At 41.6% G+C, this 22,761-nt stretch overlaps 2 protein-coding genes across 2 annotated transcripts; both read left to right on the top strand.

The window, feature by feature from the left end:
• Window positions 1–8,354: 8,354 nt before the first annotated feature.
• On the top strand, window positions 8,355–13,527 carry LOC114503427 (keratin, type I cytoskeletal 26-like). The gene is made up of 8 exons (XM_028520999.2): window positions 8,355–8,806; window positions 9,271–9,353; window positions 9,614–9,770; window positions 9,899–10,060; window positions 10,142–10,267; window positions 10,614–10,831; window positions 12,089–12,156; window positions 13,277–13,527. Exons 1-8 carry the CDS (start codon window positions 8,360–8,362, stop codon window positions 13,426–13,428), a joined length of 1,413 nt encoding a protein of 470 aa, XP_028376800.1. The 5' UTR covers window positions 8,355–8,359; the 3' UTR covers window positions 13,429–13,527.
• Window positions 13,528–15,953: 2,426 nt separating this feature from the next.
• Window positions 15,954–22,146, top strand: LOC114503068 (keratin, type I cytoskeletal 25). Its single transcript, XM_028520446.2, has 8 exons — window positions 15,954–16,410; window positions 16,712–16,794; window positions 17,193–17,349; window positions 19,514–19,675; window positions 19,759–19,884; window positions 20,234–20,451; window positions 20,803–20,870; window positions 21,767–22,146. The coding sequence occupies exons 1-8, from the start codon at window positions 15,982–15,984 to the stop codon at window positions 21,874–21,876; spliced, it is 1,353 nt and encodes a 450-aa protein (XP_028376247.1). The 5' UTR covers window positions 15,954–15,981; the 3' UTR covers window positions 21,877–22,146.
• The last annotated feature ends 615 nt before the right edge of the window (window positions 22,147–22,761 follow it).

The following is a 22,761-nucleotide window of genomic DNA, read 5'->3' as shown; positions in this document are numbered from 1 at the left end:
GATTAAGAGAAATGCAAGACAATATGAAACGTAATAATATCCGCATAATAGGGATACCAGAAGGAGAAGAAGAAGAACAAGGGATAGAAAACCTAGTTGAACAAGTGATGATGGAAAACTTCCCTAATTTGATGAGACAAAAAGTCACACAAATACAGGAAACACAGAGAGTCCCAATCAAGAGGAACCCAAAGAGGCCCACCTCAAGACATATCGTAATTAAAATGGCAAAATTTCAAGACAAAGAGAGAATCTTAAAGGCAGCAAGGGAGAAAAAGGAAGTAACATACAAGGGGGCCCCAATAAGGCTAACAGCTGACTTCTCAATGAAAACACTCCAAGCCAGAAGAGAATGGCAAGAAATAATCCAAGTAATGAGAACCAGAGGCCTGCAACCACAACTACTTTACCCAGCAAGGCTCTCAATTAAGATAGAAGGCCAAATAAGAAGCTTCTCAGACAAAAGAAGTCTAAAAGAATACACCTCCACTAAACCAGCTCTGCAAGAGATGCTGAAGGGACTGCTTTAAGGAAAGAAAGGAAAAGAGAGAGTCAGAGAGGATCACACGTACATAAAAGGCAATGAATAAGTACCTATCAATAATAACCTTAAACGTAAATGTATTAAACGCTCCAATCAAAAGGCATAGAATAGCTGATTGGATAAAAAAACATGACCCACACATATACTGTCTACAAGAGACCCACCTCAGGATAAAAGATCTGCACAGGTTGAAAGTGAAGGGCTGGAAACAAATTTTCCAAGCAAATGGACAGGAAAAAAAAGCCGGGGTAGCAATACTCATATCTGACAAAATAGACTTCCAAAGAAGGTCCATAAAGAGAGACCCAGAAGGTCATTTCATAATACTCAAGGGAAGAATTCACCAAGAAGACATAAATATTGTAAATATATATGCACCCAACATAGGAGCACCCAAATACATAAAGAAAATCTTAGAGGACTTCAAGAAAGATATGGACAGCAACACAATTACTGTGGGGGATTTTAACACCCCTCTATCAAAAATGGGCAGATCTTCCAAACAAAATATCAACAAAGATATTGAGGCATTGAACAATACACTAGACGAACTGGGCTTCACCGATATTTACAGAACCCTCCATCCCAAAGAAGCTAAATACACATTTTTTTCAAATGTACATGGAACATTTTCAAAGATTGACCACATGATAGGACACAAAACAAGCCTCAACAATTTCAAAAAAATTGAAATCATACCAAGCAATTTCTCGGATCACAAGGGACTGAAACTAGAAACCAACCCCAAGGAAAAAAAAACCCAAAACACTCAAATTCATGGAGATTAAACAGCATGCTATTAAACAATGAATGGGTCAAGAATGATATTAGGGAAGAAATCAAACGGTTTTTGGAAACAAATGAAAACGAACTCACAACAACCCAAAACTTATGGGACACAGCCAAGGCAGTCCTGAGAGGGAAGATCATAGCGATACAGGCCCAACTAAAAAAGTTAGAAACATTTCAAACAAACAACCTAACCCTACGTCTACAAGAACTCGAGGAACAACAACAAAGACAGCCCAGAGCAAGCAGAAGGAAGGAAATAACCAAGATCAGAGCAGAATTAAATGACATAGAGACTAAAAGCACAATTCTAAAGATCAATGAATCCAAGAGTTGGTTCTTTGAAAAGATAAACAAAATCGACAAGCCTTTAAGCAGACTCATCAAGAAAAAAAGAGAGAAAACCCAAATAAACACAATCAGAAATGAAAGAGGAGAGATTACAACAGATACCACAGAAATACAAAGGATTGTAACAAATTACTACAAAGAGCTGTATGCCAAGAAATTTGAAAACCTAGATGAAATGGACAAATTTCTAGAAAAATATAACCTCCCAAAACTCAACAAAATGGAAGCAGAAAGCCTGAACAATCCAATAACAGCAAAAGAAATTGAAGCAGTAATCAAAAAACTCCCAACACACAAAAGCCCTGGACCAGATGGTTTCACAGGAGAATTCTACAAAGCATTTAAGGAAGAACTAACACCTATCCTTCACAGACTATTTCAAAAAATCCAAAAAGATGGAAGACTCCCAAACTCTTTTTATGAGGCCAACATCATCTTAATTCCAAAACCAGATAAAGACACAACAAAGAAAGAAAACTACAGGCCAATATCGCTGATGAACATTGACGCTAAAATCCTCAACAAGATACTGGCAAACCGCATCCAACAGTACATTAAGAAGATCATACACCATGACCAAGTGGGATTCATTCCAGGTATGCAAGGATGGTACAATATTCGCAAATCAGTAAATGTAATACATCACATAAACAAAAGCAAAGACAAAAACCATATGATCATATCAATAGATGCAGAAAAAGCATTTGATAAGGTACAGCACCCATTTATGATAAAAACACTCAGTAAAGTGGGAATAGAGGGAACATTCCTCAACATAATAAAGGCCATATATGAGAAACCTACAGCCAACATTATACTCAATGGGCAAAAATTAAAATCTTTTCCACTAAGAACAGGAACAAGACAAGGATGTCCACTTTCACCACTTCTATTCAATATAGTACTGGAAGTTCTAGCCACAGCAATCAGACAAGAAAAAGAAATAAAAGGAATCCAAATCAGAAAGGAGGAAACAAAACTGTCACTGTTCGCAGATGACATGATAGTGTACATAGAAAATCCTATAGACTCCACCAAAAAACTGCTTGACCTAATAAATGAATTTGGTAAAACAGCGGGATACAAAGTCAATATCCAGAAATCAAAGGCATTTCTGTACACCAACAATGAAACAGCAGAAGCAGAAATCAAGAAAAAAATTCCATTTGAAATAGCAAAAAGAAAAATAAAATACCTAGGAATAAACCTAACCAAAGAGGTAAAAGACCTGTATTCAGAAAACTACATAACACTGAGGAGAGAAATCAAGGAAGACACAAACAAATGGAAACATATACCGTGTTCATGGATTGGAAGAATTAATATCATTAAAATGTCCATACTACCAAAAGCAATTTACACATTCAATGCAATACCTATTAAAGTACCAATGGCATATTTCACAGACATAGAACAAACACTTCAACAATTTATATGGAACCATAAACGACCCTGAATAGCTGCTGCAATTTTGAGAAAGAAGAGTAAAGTAGGAGGAATCACAATACCTGACATTAAACTATACTACAAGGCCACTGTAATCAAAACAGCCTGGTACTGGCATAAAAACAGGCACATAGACCAATGGAACAGAACAGAGAGCCCAAAAATAAACCCAAGCCTCTACGGTCAATTAATATTTGACAAAGGAAGCAGCAACATAAAATGGAATAAAAATAGCCTCTTCAACAAATGGTGTTGGGAGAACTGGACAGCTACGTGCAAAAAAATGAAACTCGAGCACCAACTTACACCTTATACAAAAATAGATTCAAGGTGGATAAAAGACTTAAATATAAAACGTGACACCATTAAAGTCCTAGAAGAGAACGTAGGTAGGAAAATCTCAGATATTTTACGCAGAAACTTTTTCACTGACTTGTCTCCTAGAGCAAGGGACATAAAGGAAAGAATAAACAAATGGGACCTCATCAAAATTAAAAGCTTTTGCACAGCTAAGGAAAACAGTATCAAAATAAAAAGAGAACCAACTGTATGGGAAAACATATTTGCCAATGATACCTCAGACAGGGTTTAATCTCCAAAATATATAAAGAACTTACACGACTCTACTCTAAGAAGACAAGTAACCCAATTAAAAAATGGGCAAAGGACTTGAACAGACACTTCTCCAAGGAGGACATACAGAAAATCCAAAGACACATGAAGCGATGCTCAATATCGCTAGCCATCAGAGAGATGCAGATTAAAACCACAATGAGATACCACTTCACACCAGTCAGAATGGCCATCATAAACAAAGCAACAAACAACAAGTGTTGGAGAGGATGTGGAGAAAGGGGGTCCCTAGTGCACTGTTGGTGGGACTGCAGACTGGTACAACCACTATGGAAAGCAGTTTGGAACTTCCTCAGAAAACTAAAAATGGATCTGCCTTTTGACCCAGCAATTCCATTGCTGGGACTCTATCCTAAGAACACTAAAACACCCATACAAAAGAACCTTTGCACCCCGATGTTCCTAGCAGCACAATTTACAATAGCTAGGTGCTGGAAGCAACCTAGATGCCCATCAGTAAATGAATGGATCAAAAAACTATGGTACATTTACACAATGGAATTCTATGCAGCAGAAAGAAAGAAGGAGCTCATACCCTTTGCAACAGCATGGATGGAGCTGGAAAGCATTATGCTAAGTGAAACAAGCCAGGCAGTGAAAGACAAATACCACATGATATCACCTTTAACAGGAATCTAAACAACAAAACAAAACAAAACAAAAAACTAGCAAAATATAACCAAAGACACTGAAATAGGGGATAGCCTGACAGTGGCCAGAGGGGAGAGAAGAGGGAATTCCAGGGGGGAATGGGTAGGGATTACAGGAACAAATTTGGAGGACACATGGACAAAAACTAGGGGTGGGGGGTAATGGGGGGAAGGGGGGAGGGTTGGGTGGGTGGGCTGGAATGGGAGTAGGGGGGAGAAAAATGTACTTGAACAATGATTAAAATAAAAAAAATAATTAATTCACAGTAAAAAAAAAAAACTGATATTATAACAAGTATCTTTTTTGACCACAATAGTATAAAACTAGAAGTCAATAATAGAACAAAAGTTGGAAAATTCAAAAATACATACAAATTTAACAACACATTCCTGAACAACTAATAGGTCAAAGAAATCAAAAGGGAAATAGAAGAGACAAATGAAAATGAAAATTCATTGTACCAAAACTTACGGGATACAGCAAAAGCTGTATTAAAAGGGCACTTTAAGCCCTGGCTGGCGTAGCTCAGTAGATTGAGCGCGGGCTGCGAACCAAAATGTTGCAGGTTTGATTCCCAGCCAGGGTACATGCCTGGGTTACAGGCCATGGCCCCCAGCAACCACACATTGATGTCTCTGTCTCTCTCTCTCTCTCTGTCTCTCTCTCTCTCTCTCTCTCTCCCTCCCTTCCCTCTCTAAAAATAAATAAATAAAATCTTTTAAAAAAGGGCACTTTATAGTGATACCTGTCTACATTAAGAAAGAAGACAGACTGGGAGATCCAAGATGGTGGTGGAGTAGCTACACTCACCTCCTCCTAGGACAAAACTGGAATGACAACTAAAATATGGAGCGATCAACCTAAATAGCCAACCAAAGGCTAGCTGAACAGAGGTCTTAGAACCAAGGATTTACAGCAGAAGCCACATCGAGACTGGCAGGAAGGGCAGAAACACAAAAAGGACTGGTCCCCACCCACAGGCATCGACTGAGATCCCAGAGGGACATCTCAGCTACAGAGGTCTCCCCTGAGGAGCCAGGGTCCCCAGCCCAGAGCACCAGAGCTGGGAAGAGATGCCTACATAACATCTGGCCATGGAAATCAGTAGGAATTCTGTCCAACAGGGAGAGGCGTGAGTCTGCTAGAGACACAGGCGCCCTCTTAAAGGGCCAACACACAAAATCTCATTCACAGCCACTCACCCTGGGCTCCAGTGGAGGGACAGAGGTGTGCACTAAAGTCGAGTTGGAGAGACTGGGGCTTGTGGCACTGGGTAGAGAGCTGAAGGGACAGCCACTGCCATCCCTGTGCTGAGTCCCTCCCCCACACCTAAGATGCCATCTTTCCTGGGTGCAGCACTCCCCTATGGCATCATCCTGAGGGAATGCAACGGCCCCACACTCAAGACACCTTGTCACCCCACCCTGCAGAACTCATACCCTACTGAGGGTGCAGCTGCCTGGGGCAGGGATGTAGAGGTCCGGGCAGACTCAGGGGGTGTCAGTGATTGAGTTGTGTGGCTCTGGGGCTGGGGCCACTCCTCCCTCCTTCTGCCAACCCTGACTGGTGCTTCCCCTCACAGAAAATCCACTGGCCTCACCCTCCTAATTCCTGGAGGCCCCGCCCTCTGAGCTTGGGCTCAGCAGAAGCTGGGACAGACCGAGTTGTGTGGCTCTAGGATGAGGGTCATTTTTCCCTCTCACACCTGACCAGTACAGAGCCCTCCCTTCACAAGATCAAATCTTGGCCTGTTTGGGCCTGGCAGACTCTACTGGTCTCCGAGGCCTGACAATTGCCAGAACACGTATATCGTGAATAAAATAACCACTCTCAGAGACAAAATATATGGGTAGAAATAGCCTAGAAAATTTGTCAAGTTTATCTCCCTCTTCCAGAAACGACTAAAGCTAACCTTTTGTAGTAATGATTAGTTTAGAAGAAATTTATGACTAAAACACTCAAGAGACTTGCCCTTATGAAAAACAGACGACAGCATTTCGAGGAATGAAGCATGAGGCATCCCAGTCCTGCTTCGACATAAAAATACTTTGTGATCTGTGTTGCTCCTTAGCTTCAGAGTCTGCTCATCTCCAAAGTGGTTCTAATAATACATGCTTAGCTTATTTCACAAAAGATTACAAGTTAATTGTTATTTATAAAATATCTAGAAATCAGTTAGTTTATGTTAATAATACTTGGCTGTCTTGTAATACCTCTTATCCAAGAAACTCAAGGGTTATAAACTATTACACTGACAACATAGTCTGTTTTTATTGTTTTATTTGTGAGAAACAAGCCAAAGAGTAAAATATTGACCAAGTCACAGTAAGATCAGTAACAAGTTTCTGAATATGAGCTACATCTCCTGACTCCTCACCCATTATTCTAAACTTGTGCAAGTGGTCTGAATTACAGTTTTGTATTAATTATCTTAAAATATTTTGGTGGAAAAACATCCATGTACTCCGGACCCCACCCAATATCCCATATACTTTAGGGACAATGATGCTGGAGGTTTTCCAAACTAGTCAACAGCCACCACCTTGAAAAATCTCATTCAGAAAAAAAATTACTCTTCCAAAACTACCCAAACCCATAATCAGTCGACCAATCAATCTGTACCACTATAAATAATAGAGACATGACCTTTCTGACATGGCCACTTTATTATAATAATTTAAGTAATTAGCATTTATGAAATGTTTGTGCCCTTCACATTGTTTTATAGTCATTAATTATTGGGACAGTTCAACATTCATTTGCGACTGTGCAACATTATTTATTTTCATTTGCCCAATAAGGAGATGATGCCCAAACAGGCAGGTCAACTTCCCAGGGGCATCAAGGCAAGAGAATAGAAAGTCTGCTTACCCATGACCACTCATCTATGTTTTTAAAAGATTTTATTTCTATTTATTTGTTAGAGAGGGAAGGGAAGGAGAAAGAGAAAGAGAGAGAAACATCAATGTGCGGTTGCTCGGGCTCATGGCCTGCAACCCAGGCATGTACCCTGACTGGGAATCGAACCTGTGATGCTTTGGTTCGCAGCCCACACTCAATCCACTGAGCTAGGCCAGCCAGGGACCACTCATCTATTTAGAGTACCAAAGTTCCAGGCAATCATGAAAACACCCCTCTCCATCTATTCATATTTAATTCATCAATATGGAAATTGATCATCACTTCTCAGAATAATTCTTAATGCCTTATAGACATAAATTTAAACTAAAACGCACTAAACAACATTTTGAGGTAGAGAAGTGAACAGTTTGGAGAGTCGGAAGTCAGTCGAATGGACACTCTGCTCTTCGACTCAACCAAGAAACCTCAGTACAAGTAACTTTCTGTTGAGTCCACATACTCATTAATCTTAGTTAAATGGATAAGCAAAGTACTGTAAGACTTCTATTATTTCAGTTTTCAATTTTTTAAAAAAATCAATTAAAATAAAACCCACCACCAAAAGATCACTATTGAGAATATCTGACTTTAATAAGAAAGAAAACACTCGATAAAGCCTGAATAACAGAGATACTCCATAAGCATTTGCAGGACAAAAGCAGTAGACATTTCTCATTGGACTTACTAATTTTTTGTTATAAAGGGGGAAAAAACTGGAATCTATTCTGGAGGTCAAAAAGCTGTGTATTTTTACTGCATAGATTTAAGTTGAGCCTTTGCAACTGTGATTCAGTGTTACTCCGCCTGGCACGCGCGCAAAGGTATCCTTGGGTGCTTTTCCTCCTCCAGACTGGACAGCACTGAAAATCACCCAGTTATGGAAAACAACAATTAGGGTGTGAGTAATATTTTATTATAAATCGCATAGTTAAGGCTGAAATGACTTGCCGAATCCTATAAAAGGCCAATGGAACTAAGAACTATGACTGGGGTACTTTGGCTTGGCTCCTGCCTGAGAAAGCGTCGCTCACCTGCGCTATTGCCATGTCCTTTCCACTCGCCAGGGGAGCGGGGCAGGTCTGCTCTGGAGCGGACTGTGGCCGGGGATCAGGTGGAGGAACAGGCTTCGGGGCCGGGACTGTGTGCGGCGGGGCGGGAGCCGGAGGCAGCTTTTCCTGTACTCTCGGGAGCGCCTCTTCCGGAGGCGGTTTCTACGGCGGCGGCGGCGGTGGAGGGTTGGGAAGTGGGATCTGGGCTGGGTTTCTTGGAAATGAGCGCGGCCTCCTCTACGGGAACGAAAAGGCGGCCATGCAGAACCTCAACGACCGCCTGGCGTCCTACCTGGACCACGTGCGAGCTCTGGAGGACGCGAACACGGACCTCGAGCAGAAAATCAGGGACTGGTACGAGAGCTACGGGCCTGGTTCTTTCCCGGGGCTGGATCACGACTATAGTGCATATTCCTCAGTCATCGAAGATCTTAAAAGGCAGGTAAGGAATATGGCTGTGCATACTTTTAGTATGAACTCAGGATGTCCATAACTTAAAAAAGACAAAATATTAAATGTGCTTAGTCAATGTAGAATGTAGAATGTAGAATTTGCTCACTCTATATGCTTAGTATTTGGGACTGTGCCTTATAATAAAAATGTGTGGAATTAATTAATGAAACAAATAGTTTTAAAATAAATATAATTATAATGACTTGGTTGATCTTATATTTAGCATATAGTGTTTCATCAAGAGTAATAAAAGTATCCATGATTATAAAACTTACACGCTGGCTTTGAAGTTCTAGACTTTTATCATCAGAAGAAAATCCAAATTCCTTTAATGTAGAAAAAGATCATACTGAAATGGATGCTTGATAGGTTAAGAAGGTAAAAATCACACTTAAATACGGAGCCTTCCTTGACTTTTGGAACATAACGTTCTGCACCATCTACCCTGTGTAGATCATTTCTGTGACCACCTGCAACGCCAGCGTTGTCCTTCAGAATGAAAATGCCAGACTGACCGCTGATGACTTCAGGCTGAAGTAGGTGAAAATAAAGTCATTCATTAGAATAAACGTAAAAAGACTACACTTGGAGTAAAAAAACATATCTTTTGCTTATAAAACCAACATGTTTTTATGAAGTCAGGCTAGATCACTGAAGAAATCAAATCTGTCCTCGTAAAAAGAGCTGTCATAAGTTTTGACAGACATCGTATTTGTCGGTACATGAACTGTCAGAAGAAGGTGTCCTTTGCAGCTGCCTGGGATGGCAATTCCCAAGCTCTTTAATTACCTTGCAGGTATGAAAACGAGCTTGCACTGCACCAGAGCATTGAGACGGACATCAGTGGGCTGCACAGAGTGATGGATGAGCTGACCCTTTGTACAGCCAGCCTGGAGATCCAGTGTGAGACCCTCAGCGAGGAATTGACATACCTGAAGAAAACTCACGAGGAGGTAAGGATACCGCAGGGTGGCTTTGTATAAGCATCAGATTTCCTTCCTCGAGTTCACGGTTCATTTCACAGCAGAGTGTGACTCTTAACAGTCTAGCGTGAACATCAGAGGGCTGATCCCTTTTCCAGGAAATGGGAGTCCTGCGGTGCTCAGCCGTGGGGAACGTGAATGTGGAAATGAACGCGGCCCCTGGAGTGGACCTAACGGTTCTGTTGAACAACATGAGGGCCGAGTATGAGGACCTGGCCGAGCAGAACCGCCAAGAAGCCGAGGCCTGGTTTAACGAGAAGGTACGTCTGCGGCGAATCAAGCACCGAGGGCTGGTTTGTTCGGTAGACTGGTCACTAACGGCTCTGACAATTACGCTGCAGAGCGCTTTGCTGCAACAGCAAATTTCTGATGAGGCGGGAGCAGCCACGGTGGCCAGAAATGAGCTGATGGAACAGAAACGCAATCTGCAAACCTGGGAAATAGAACTTCAGTCCCTCAGGGCCACGGTGTGTAGGAATTGCCACTGATTTGAATATCTGTGTGTGCATGTACCAGTAAATACATGTATGTAACCAACTTGATAACAAAGTATATATAACCGAAAATATAAGATATAATTAATGTATGGACATATTAAATATCAAGAATTTTGTCCATAAACATTATTTCTGACTCGTCAACCCCAAAAAATTTTTTTGAAGAAATTTTTTTCAATGAAAAGAAAAAATGTATTTTACTTTGTTAATGATGATTTTGATTGCATACAAATACCTTTCCACCTTGAGAATGTTTAAAAGAGGAACGTGTGATTTATGGGTCCCACAGGTAAGCCTTGCCACCTTCTTCTTTCAGAAACATTCCTACGAATGCTCCTTGGCCGAGACCGAAGGTCATTACCGCCTTCAGCTCCAGCAAGTCCAGGATCAAATCGGGGCGATGGAGAAACAGCTCCAGCAGATCCGAATGGAAACGGCAGGCCAGAAGCTGGAGTATGAACAGCTTCTAGATATCAAAATAATTTTAGAAAAAGAAATTGAAACTTACTGCACACTAATAGATGGAGAAGAAAGGTAAATATTACCTTGTGAAAAATTAATCTAGTGATTAAAAAAATTGATCTCACATCAGCTAGGCTCTCTCAAACTACATGTGCACTAGTATCGTATCTTAGAGTGTCCTGCTCTGCAGATCATACCCTGTGGCCTCAGAAATTGATTGTTGCATCCAAGTGAAACAAAAACAGGCAGCAAAACAAAATGTCTAAGTATGCAAAATATTGGTATCTGCAGTACCATGTAGAACACTTACATACAGAACACTGACCAATTCCTCTGCTCCGATCCGGGGGGGAGTTGCTGGCTATGATTCAGTGTTGAAGCACGTGTCTCATAATAACACAGTATTTTTTATTACGTGGTTAGTCACCAGACACGCACCCCGTATCAAGTGGTCTGTTACATCTTCACTTGAAAGGTGAGCGATGAAGACCCAGAAGATTTCTTTGGCAAAGGCGCCAGTAGCTTGATGGCCAATTGCAGCAACCCTAAAATTGCAAATCTGGGTCCAGATGGCACCACTGAGTGAATCTAAGCACATTGCTTAAGCTCTTTAAAGCCCAGTATTTTTATTGGTAAAACTATGAGAACACCCAGATCATACTCTGAAATGCGTTTAACGACAGTGCCTCACTGTGCAGGAAAAGTGCTCGTGACCGTGGCTTGCACACAGGAGGCACTCGGTTGATGATCAGTGGCTGTTACTAAATGCTCGTCCCTGGTCACACCACGACATGATAGCATCTTACGCATCCTCTAAGACTAGCGTCCACCCTACAGCACATCCTCATAGGAACCCAGCAGTGACTGCTGCCTCCTTCCAAGTGCTCATCGCACCATTTTTCACTTCCCTTACCCACCTTCCATGCCCTATGCCATGGCACAGGGAACTTTTTACAAGCCTGTGCTTCGTTTTATTTTCAACAGTGTAAACTGCTTGTATCTGGCTCTGTATTTTCTGCAGCGCATCTTCTGGTGCCTTCTGCACAGTTGGTATGCCAGACATGCCCACTGGCCAGGGGACGGACTGAAAAGTCAGCAGGAGGACCTGCAGTCCCAGCATTGCTAAGATGAGAGATAATTTTCTGTTATAAACATCCATTTAGTCTCTCCTGTCACTATACTGAAGTCGTGAAAAGCTCACTAACGTCTGTTAAACATAAGAATTTGAACCTTATTGAAACTAGAACTTCAAAACTTTTATTCCCAATTCAGAGTTATTTATGAGCTCCCTAATTTAAAAATTGCAATAATTTACTCTTCTCTTCACAGAAAAAACAAGTCTACTTGTGGCAAATCAAAAGCGTGTGAGCCCGTAAATTCTGAAAATCAAGTCCAAGGTACAGAAGAGCTTTTCCTTGCTGTAACTCTTTTAAACTCCAGCAATTGTATTCAATAAGTCACTCATTTGGAAGCTACCGTATTTTGCCATGTATAATGGACACCCATGTTTTTGGCCCCAACGTTCAGGAAAAACAATCTTTCTTTTTAATTTTTTTATTCAATTTTGTAATTATTTATATTTAGATACTTGTTTTTATACTATAAAGGAATTTTAGTGTTTATTTTTGAACTATTATGATACAAGAAATTTTATGTAACAAATAATTACAAAACACAAGAACAAATACAAGGGTATTTCCAGTACCGCCCACGTGAAACGCGCATCCTTATTTTTCCCTCAAAAATTCTGGCAAAAAGTGCACATTATACCTGGCGAAATACAATAATAAGGTTGTTTCTAAGTTTAGGTTTAGTGAGGGACGGGGTGAGGGAAAGTCATTACGACAGTTCTTAATGTTTGTATTTCGTATTCCTGTCAAACAGATCTGGTCAAATTATGAAATTACTGAAATGGGGAACCAATCCCCCAGTATCTCTTTTTGCTTAGAACCTATTAATTTTATAGTTTTTTTTTAAAGATTTTATTTATTTATCTCTAGAGAGGGAAGGGAGGGAGAAAGAGAGAGAGAAACATCAATGTACGGTTGCTGGGGGTCATGGCCTGCAACCCAGGCATGTGCCCTGACTGGGAATGGAACCTGCGATGCTTTGGTTCGCAGCCCGTGCTCAATCCAGTGAGCCATGCCAGCCAGGATTTTTATAGTTTTAATGCTTTGATATTAAAGCTGCGTTATGTTAAACCACAAAACTAGGGCAAGCTGATATTTAAAAGAAGACATTTTTTTTTTTGCTTCAGGCCTCTACTTGCCTGACACTTACATGTTTTAATCCATGTTTCATTCATTCATGCTTTCAAACACCCACTGCTCTAAAAACAGCGGTAAATACAAGAAAGACAGCCCAGGCCTTGTTAAACAGAGACTTCAAACCCAGTGTATCAATAGCTCCATTTACTACACACTTGCAAACACCATTTTTAAAAAGCTTGCCCATCATAACTAAATACCTTTGACCCCATTCATAATGGACCCTAAACTTTCATTTGTTTCATTTTAGACTCAAAAGAAGAAACTGCTATTAAAACAGTGGCCGAGGAACTAGATCAACTCAGCAATGTCCTTTTGTTGAGGGTCCGCTCATTGGAAGAAAAACCCTCTCAAATAAGCAATATTACAGTGGAACAACGAGGGCCTTCAAAAACACCATAATGGGGGTAAAAGGGGTTGTTATGGTTAAAGGCCTGTCTTTGCAAAATCCCATTGGCTAAATAACCCAAGGAAATGGTTCACTTCTGTTCTTAAAAATAAATGGGCTACAATTTGTTTTTCTCTTCTTCCTTTTCTCAAGTTCTTTACATGCAATCTTTTTCAGGAGTGCATACTGCATAATTCCATGTATCTGACGTTCTGGCATAGATGAAATTATAGATATAAAAACTGGCCAGCACTTTCCTAGAGCTGGGACTGTGAGAGAGGTCGGCTACAAAGGATGTGAGGGGTTCAGGGGCGGGGTAACAAACTGCCCTGTATCTTGATTATGGCAGGGGTCACATGACCATGCATCTGTCAAAACTCAGAGAAATGTATGGTTAAGATGAATTTTACTATACCTATACTAAACCTCAGTAAATCTAATGAAAAAGAGCTGACAAAAAATTGAAGGCATCTATCTTAAAGAAAAATGTGAACATAGCGTTACTAACAGCAAAATGTTGGAAGCAATCTGAAAGTTCTCTAATAAGATAGCAGTTAAACAAGTTACTTAACATTAGGTTTGGCCCTGAGGAACAGTGACAAAACAACAGGACTTTACACAGAGAGAAGTTGATTTCTTTCACACGCACAAATTCAAAGGTAGGCTGTTCAGGGCTGGGATGGTAGTTTTGCACTAGAGAATCCTCAGAGACCCAAGTTCCTTTTAGCTTCCACTCTGCTACACCCTGAATCTGGCCCTGGCTCGTGGTCCTGGACGAAGCTCCAACCATCACATCCAGCTGCTACACTCAGTGCAGCAGCGTGGGAGAAGATGGGATGAAGACTTGTGTCGGCTTCGTCTCAGATAAAGTTTCTAAAACACACCACATATACTTCTGCTCGTAGCACATTGGCTGGCTTAACCTCACGGCCACGATTAGCTGCAAAGAATGCTGGAGAAAGTGGTCTTTGCTGTGGGTAGCTATCGCCCAGTTAAAAATGGGGAGGCCAGCCAACATTTTTGTTCACATTAGACACCTACCTATTCATGCTCTAAGGCATGGAAGGTGAACAAAGCAAGTTATAGAACAACACAGATAACACAGATGACTCATCTGTGGCATATGTGGGCTTACATGCTATGTATGTATGTATGCAAACTCATGGGAAACCATCTGGAAGGGTGAGAACATCGGGAAGGGTACGCTGCATTACCTGAGAGCATAAGGAGGATGGGAGAGAGAGGAAGGTGAGAAAGAACTTCCAACATTTTACTCTATACCCTTAGATACTGCTTGATTCCTTTACATCAAGAATGTTTCCGTGTAAAGAGTACAATGGTGGGTGCCATGTTCAATCAGCATTACTTGCAACAGCCAAAAAGTGGATGCGACGCCAAGTGTCCACCTGCTGTTGAATGGATAAGCGAAATATGGTATCTACGTACATGCTGTGGAACATTATTCAGCCTTTAAAGAAAGGAAATTTTGACACATGATACAATGTTGAAGACATTACGCTGAGGGAAATAAGCCAGTCACAAAAAGAGAAATAATGCACAGTGTTACTCATCTCGACTGCCCGTAACAGTGACTGGCATGGGCGCTTTAGAAACACTTGTTAAATAAGTGAATGAACGAATCCACATGTTCACAACCGTATCAATAAATGTGGCAATTGTGTCCACAAGCCAATTCCCAGATTTTGCAGGAATTTCCATAATATCTAGGGTTTTCAATAAATGTATGGGCATCCTCACCCAGTAAATAGTTAATTTACTGACTTTCACTTAAGCTAAAACCACAGGAAGTAAAAACAGATAAAAATATTTCCTCCTGGGTTTGCTTCAACTTTTGCTGGGTCAGGAAACAAGTTAATGTCCTTCCAAACTCCCACAGCCCATAACAGCAATTAGGGGTGTGTTCCTAATTACCAAAATGGATAAGAGAAGGCCGCTGCCCCTAGACGTAAGTGTCAACAAAAGATGATGCGCGTCAGCCAAAATGGAAGTTCCTTCCCCTCGGAAGCAGCCGCAGGCGTGTGCAGGGGCAGAACTGGTAAATCAAGGACCAGGTTGGGGAAATCGTGATTCCAGTCTGTTCTCTACTTACGTGGAAAGAATCGTGACAATAAAACAAGAAAAAGTCTCAGAAACGTCAAAATCTGCCTCGGCATAAATAGTCCAAAACCACGACGCCAGATTTTTCTGGCGTGGTGGACTGATGTGTTTTATCTTCTAAGGAGGGAAGTGAAGAATGACTCACTCACAATCTTAAAACGTAATAAGGAACCTGAAATTGCTCCACCCAGACCCATTTCTCAGATAACCACCAACCTGAGGGCAACTGCCCTCCTCCAGAAATGAGCCCGGCGAAGTTAGTTACTAATTAGGAAAAATCGTCCAATTATGCTAACTTGCTGAGGCTGGCAAGCCGCGTTTCACCCTGGGTAGGCAGAATACCATCCAGAACACACTTGCGAACTGTCTATAAAAAGGCAGACCCAACAGCCGAGATGCGAAGGCATTCCGTTCCGGCTTACAGCTCTGCCAGGCGCCGGTCGGGCACCATGTCTCTGCGACTCTCCAGTGGCTCCAGGAGGGCGGGTCCCCGCCCCACTACGGGATCGCTCAGGCTCTCTAGTGCGGGAGCCTCCTTCGGGGCTGGCAACGCTTGCAGCCTGCCTGGGATTGGCAGTGGCTTCTCCTGCGCCTTCGGGGGCAGCGCGCTGGGAGGAAATGCAGGCGGAAGCAATTCCTGTGCGGGCTTCGCGGTGAACGAGGGCGGCCTCCTCTCGGGCAACGAGAAGGTGACCATGCAGAACCTCAACGACCGCCTGGCCTCCTACCTGGACAACGTGCGCGCCCTGGAGGAGGCCAACGCCGACCTGGAGCAGAAGATCAAGGGCTGGTATGAGAAATTTGGGCCGGGCTCTTGCCGGGGGCTGGATCACGACTACAGTAGATACCTCCCTATAATCGATGATCTCAAAAGTCAGGTAAGGAATCACGGTTCAAAGTCATTCTTATGAACTTACGTCTCTAAATACTCTTTCCTTTTCCTCACTGGATACTGAAAATAGTTACCATCTCTGCTTGTCATTTCCTGAAAGGAGTTTCAATTGAGCACCGGAAATAAGCATTAAATAGATTGCATTGGTTAACCTCAGGATTTGAAATGTCTAGGAACTACATTAATTTTGATTATTTCCATTTCCTAATCTAAAAAAGTACCACTTTGGGTTTGTTTTTATTGATCGCGATAAACTGCCTTTAAAAAATCAATCTCCACATTTCCAGATCATCGCTTCCACCACCAGCAACGCTAATGCTGTCCTCCAGATCGATAACGCCAGGCTGACCGCCGACGACTTCCGGCTCAAGTGAGTGGGCTCTCGTGGGGTGAAAGGACCCGCGGAGGTTAATGTGGAGCATGACATAGGATTTATGTTCTGATCCCTCCATTAAATATTAACCACCTCTTATTGCAGCACGGTAAAACATTTGCATTTAAAATAAACAGAATGTTATTGCTTTTTTATGCTTTTGCCATGAAATATAAAGTGTGGACAGCTATGAAAGTCGTGTTGAATACCCTCATTCTTTTTCTCTCAAAGACATGCCATAAAGAAAATAATAATTATCATGCAGTAAACTTTGAAAATGGCTCCCGTGGCCAAATCAGCCACTGCAAAATTCCAGGTCTCTAGCATTCGATCGCTGATGGGTGACAGTTTCTCCAACCATGTGACAAATAGGAAAATCATTAACGTTCTTTAAGGTACGAAAATGAGCTGGCGCTTCACCAGAGTGTAGAGAGCGACGTCAACGGGCTGCGCAGGGTTCTGGATGAAATCACCCTGTGCAGGACGGACCTGGAGATTCAGTACGAAACCCTGAGCGAGGAGATGACCTACCTCAAGAAGAACCACAAAGAGGTAAGAGCTGAACGTCTACATTTGCCACCCCCCCCAACCCCCAGCACACTCCATCACCATGACAGGCGGTGATGTACTTGACTTCTTAAACAACAAAGCGGTCCTAACGATCCATTATCACACAGGCATGGGGCCTGCGTTGTCTTTAGAAGTGGCGAAGTATTTGTACAGATTCACCCTCGCTCTCTCATCGTTTCCCACGGGAAAAAAAAAAGAATCATATTTTCCAGTCCAATCTCGATGGCAAGAGCTGTGTTTGGCTGGATAATTAGAGCTAAGTTAAAATGGCACACTTAAAAGATTACACCTAATTAGATAAAAGATACATACGTTAAGAATAGTCTAAGGAAACTAGATCTGAATTTCTTATAACACTGGCAGATTTAAAACACTTATACATGTTCTCCATACACACAAAAAGTGCATATACTGAATATTAATACATATTCTTCATGGGTATGGCTATACAAGTAATGAGACTGAAATTAAACTGTTATATCAAAAATTAGACTTCCAAACAAACAGCATATGTGTCCAAAGCGGTCAGCCTGGGAAGCAAGATTCTAAATCGGGAAATACTGCCATTACAACCAGACACGCCTTTGGGATTGTTTCCAGAACTACTGTTGCCTGAGAACACCTCTATTCTTTGAAAAGGAATTTGATATTTTTAAACAGCCCAACACTTCTTGAGGGAGCAGATCAAGCTAAAAGTGCTGCTTGGTTAGTTGTGCGGCTGTCTTGTAAATCCAACTATCTGAAGAACTACAGGGATATACAGGTTCAAGTACGGCTATGACCCCTTGGTAGTTAACAAATTTTTGATGTATGGAACGCAATTAATTTTTTTAATAACTCACAGGCAAACTCCCACGCATCTTTTTCCTTTTATTTTTCTGTTTGAACTAAGGAAGTTTCCCCTGAATCCTCAGAAGTAAAAACCCCACCCGGAGAGAGAGAAGGCAGGGGAACCACCAGCGAGGAACAAAAGCTAGACTCCCCAGAGGGACTTGGGGCCGGGAGGAACGAAAGCCTCATGATTGCCATTAGGGCCCATCTGGGCCTGGATGGGGTGGAGGAGGGTTCCTACAGCGGAGACGCCAGCTGATCTGTGTTGTTTCCGTTGGACCCAGTCTCAGCAGCGATGGCCGCCATCCGCAACCTTAGACCTGACTCACTGCATCCCGACGGCACACACCTCGGGTGGAATAACAGGAACCAATACACAAAACCGATTCCAGCCTCTGTAATGATGATAATGACCATAATAACTCGCATTTATTCAGTATTATGTGCCAGGTAGTTTTGTTGATCTTATTACTATTTCACATCTTTCAACAGCACAGAGAAGGGTATTTTTTTATCCTCAACTTTCAGATAAGAAAATTGAGATTTGAAATTAAACAATGTCCCCAGGTTCACCTAGCTACTACGGGGCAGAACCAAAATTCACGGAGATTGGTTTGACACTGAAGTCCATCATGACAGTGTCTTGATGGACTTCGTAATAAATGTCCTTTGTGAGCTTAATAGCTTAATAGGTAGCTAGGATTCTTAAGAAAATTATGTTCTTCCTTGACTAATGATAAATAAGTTTGTAATTATAAATAAGTATACATATATAAACAAATATTTATTTATTCTTCATTATTGCAACTGTTCAGAATTATGCAAACGCAGCCCGTCCACCACAGCCGTGCTGTGATCAGGACATGGCTGAGCGGAGACCCGTCAAAGCTCGTACCGAAGTAGAATAATGCCATTCCACGGAGGTGGAGACGTTTAAGCCATCCATGAAGAGAGTAGGAGATGATGGATCACTCACTCTAAATATTTTAAGGGCTTTCATTTGGAAAAGGAATTAAGATGTTATCTGTGCAGCAGAACTAAAACCAATTGAAGAATTGGAGTTTTTGAGCTGCAATTGACCCTAAGACAGATCTCCGGAGCAATTAAAGCTCCAAAAATGAGACAGCCCCTTTCAGTGAGCTCACTGGCATTTGAAAGTTATGTCCACTGGACGGGAAATACAAAACGGAGAGGGAGCTCACCACCCAGCCTGGGAGATGCACCCAGGGGAACGCTAACAATACTTATGAAGCTAAGCTTCTAGGCTTTGTATGAGGTCCCTGCATAGCTGAGCTGCACGCTTTTCTGCCTCTAGGAAATGCAAGTTCTGCAGTGCGCCGCGGGGGGCAACGTGAACGTGGAGATGAACGCGGCGCCCGGGGTGGACCTCACGGTCCTGCTGAACAACATGCGGGCTGAGTACGAAGCCCTCGCGGAGCAGAACCGCCGGGACGCGGAGGCCTGGTTCAACGAGAAGGTGAGTCTTGTCCCGAAAACAGGCCCGCTGCATTTTGATGCTGTTCCCACAGCTAAGATTGCTCCCTCGCTTGGACCTTTCAGAGCGCTTCGCTGCAACAGCAGATCTCTGAGGATGTCGGAGCCACAACCTCTGCCCGGAATGAGCTGACTGAGATGAAGCGCAACCTCCAGACGCTGGAAATTGAACTTCAGTCTCTCCTGGCCACGGTAGGAAGGGACAATTTCTTACCATCTCCTAGGTTGTCGTTTTAAATATGTGACAGTTGGGTTTAAATCTCTTAACTATGTTGAGAATACATCCATATATTACTTTATGTAGTTAAAGCATGAAGGATAAGGTTTTATATGGAACAGCAAAAACAGCAACATCAATGTCTTTATGTTTGTTCTACCTAAAAGACTTGCTCATTTTAAGGGTGCCGCAACCTTCTTAGCCATCTGTCAATGCAAAATCTAAAACAATTATGAGCAAAGTTAACAAGAGGAGAAAGTCATATGTCAAAGCAAGTTTATGTATCTGGATACCCATTTTAGTTTCTTCATCATTTCCTTTCAGAAACACTCCCTGGAGTGCTCCTTGACGGAGACGGAAGGCAACTACTGTGCGCAGCTGGCCCAGATCCAGGCTCAGATCGGGGCCCTGGAGGAGCAGCTGCACCAGGTCCGGACCGAGACCGAGGGCCAGAAGCTGGAGTACGAGCAGCTGCTGGACATCAAGGTGCACCTGGAGAAAGAAATCGAGACCTACTGCCTCCTCATCGGTGGAGATGATGGGTAGGAAAAATAACTTTCTGGGGAAGTAAATATACTGAAACCTGCATGAAACGTAGGTCTCTGGAAAGTGTGCATAAACTGATATGAACACATTTATTATCATAGACGCTAAGTATTAATCATGATATCCTACTACTAAGATACGAATTAACAACATCCTACAAAACCAAAATGCAACAAGCCCTGTATTTAATGTATGAAAATTTAAAATTCACCTATTGATGCTAAAGCAGGTGTAATGCACTAAAATGCCCTCACCAAACATCTAGAGAAAACAGCATAGTGGACCTAGAACGGAAGGGGCTCTCTCCAACTCACTCCGTGTAACGTCTCAACAACATGTATTCACAGGGCTTGCAAGTCTGGAGGCCACAAGACCAAAGACTATGGACCTGGAAATGCGGGAGGTCAAGTCAAAGGTAACACCAAGTAAAACCTACTTTTATGCTTTCCTACTGCATTTGCAGTGCTCAGCTTGATTGCTTTTATCTGGCCAGAATATACAGCTCATATATTATATGTGAGAATAGGTACAATAAAGATTTGTGGTAGATGTCAGTGTGTGCTAGATGTCAGTGTGTGCCAGATGTCTGCCTTTGGGGATGTGTGCTCATTTTAAGCAGAGCAACACGTCACCATGCTTTTAGCTAATCACAAAATCGGAATTCACTAAAAATGAGTCTATTTGTGCTTATTGCATAGTTTATATAAAAATCCTATTATTCCTGTAGTTGATATAATTTCTTATTATTTTCAAATATTATTTCTTATTATTATCAAATAAACTTTTATTTGATATTATTCAAATATTTCTTATTATTATCAAATATTTTTTTGAAGTTTATTATGGTAAAACGTGCAGAACATAAAATTTACTGTCTTAACCATTTTTGTGTGTCCAGTTCATTCACATTCTTGGGCAACCATCCATCTCTAGAACTCTCTTCCTCTTCTAAAACGGAAACTCTACATCCGCTAAACCACAACTCTCCGTTCCCTGCTCCCCACCCCTGGCAACCGCCACTCTGCTTTCTGTGTGAACCTCACTACTCTAGGTACCTCCTATAAGTGGAACCCTATAGCATCTGTCTTTTTGTGACTGGGTTGTTTCACTCAGCATAATGCCCACTAGAAGACGGCATGTGTCAGAATGTCCTTTCTTGTTAGACCCTAATCATATTCCCCTGTGTGTTTGTACCATATCTTGTATCCATTCATCATTAATGGATGCTTGGTGCTTCCACATTTTAGCTATTGGGGCCTTATTCATCTTCTCTCAACTCTCTAAAGTCTCCCTTTAAATTTTAATTTTCAGATCCGGCCAAAGCCATAGTGGTTAAGAAGGTCCTTGAGGAGGTAGACCAGCGCAGCAAAATCCTGAGCACCAGGCTGCACTCGCTGGAAGAGAAATCCCAGAGCAATTAGTCGGAGACGCAAGAGCCAGCACGCGCCAAGTCCTTTCCGAGAAGAGAAGGCGTGGCGTCATAGATCTGTCCTGAAAAAATGAGCAAGTCTAAAACAAAATCCGCCTCTTCATCTTTCTGTTACTGACATGTAATCTCTAGCCATCAGTAGTGGTATCTCCCCATTCATCTGGAAGAATGTCACACGCAAATGTGATGACTTATCTGATCACCCTATAGGAAATAATGTCAATTCTTTGTGTTCAATAAACCTTCTTTCTTTAGCAAGTTATCACTGATGGTATTGTCTTACATTTAAAATGTTCGTGTCTGTGGTACAGATTTATGAACACCTAGCAGCTTTTAATTTATATGAGAACCTTAAAAATTTGAGAGATTTCCATCTAAATTTTCAAGAGGTTTTCCCCTATAATTCAAAATGAGACAAATACAGGATGAATAAAAATACTCTCATTTAAATCCCTGATTCGCCATACTCTGATTTAACAACAAGTCTATTCTCTCTTCATAGTAGATAAATGTATACATTTCAGGTTCATGTGTAAAATGGGGATTGTAAGAGTACTTCTCTCAAATGGTTATTATAAAGATTAAACAAATGACTATGAAGTATACTTACTGAATAAGCACTCAACAAATTCCAACTTATGATTAATACTTGACATTTACAATGATTAATTTTTAAATATCATTTCCCTTTTGAAAATATATTTAAAGAATATTCCAAAAATAAGGGAGCTTAAAACAAAAATTCTGTTTTAGAATTCAAATTCCATTAATGGAGTCACTCACTTGTATTACAAAGTACACCTGATGTTTATAACTCTCATCACTAGTGAACTCATCCCTAATAAAGAGGGAAAATTAAATGGACTAAAACATAATT

This window comes from Phyllostomus discolor, chromosome 8 (assembly GCF_004126475.2).
Source record: "Phyllostomus discolor isolate MPI-MPIP mPhyDis1 chromosome 8, mPhyDis1.pri.v3, whole genome shotgun sequence".
NCBI lineage: Eukaryota > Metazoa > Chordata > Mammalia > Chiroptera > Phyllostomidae > Phyllostomus > Phyllostomus discolor.
Note: the sequence above shows the minus strand (reverse complement) of the source record. Positions and strands in the feature narration are given on the sequence as shown.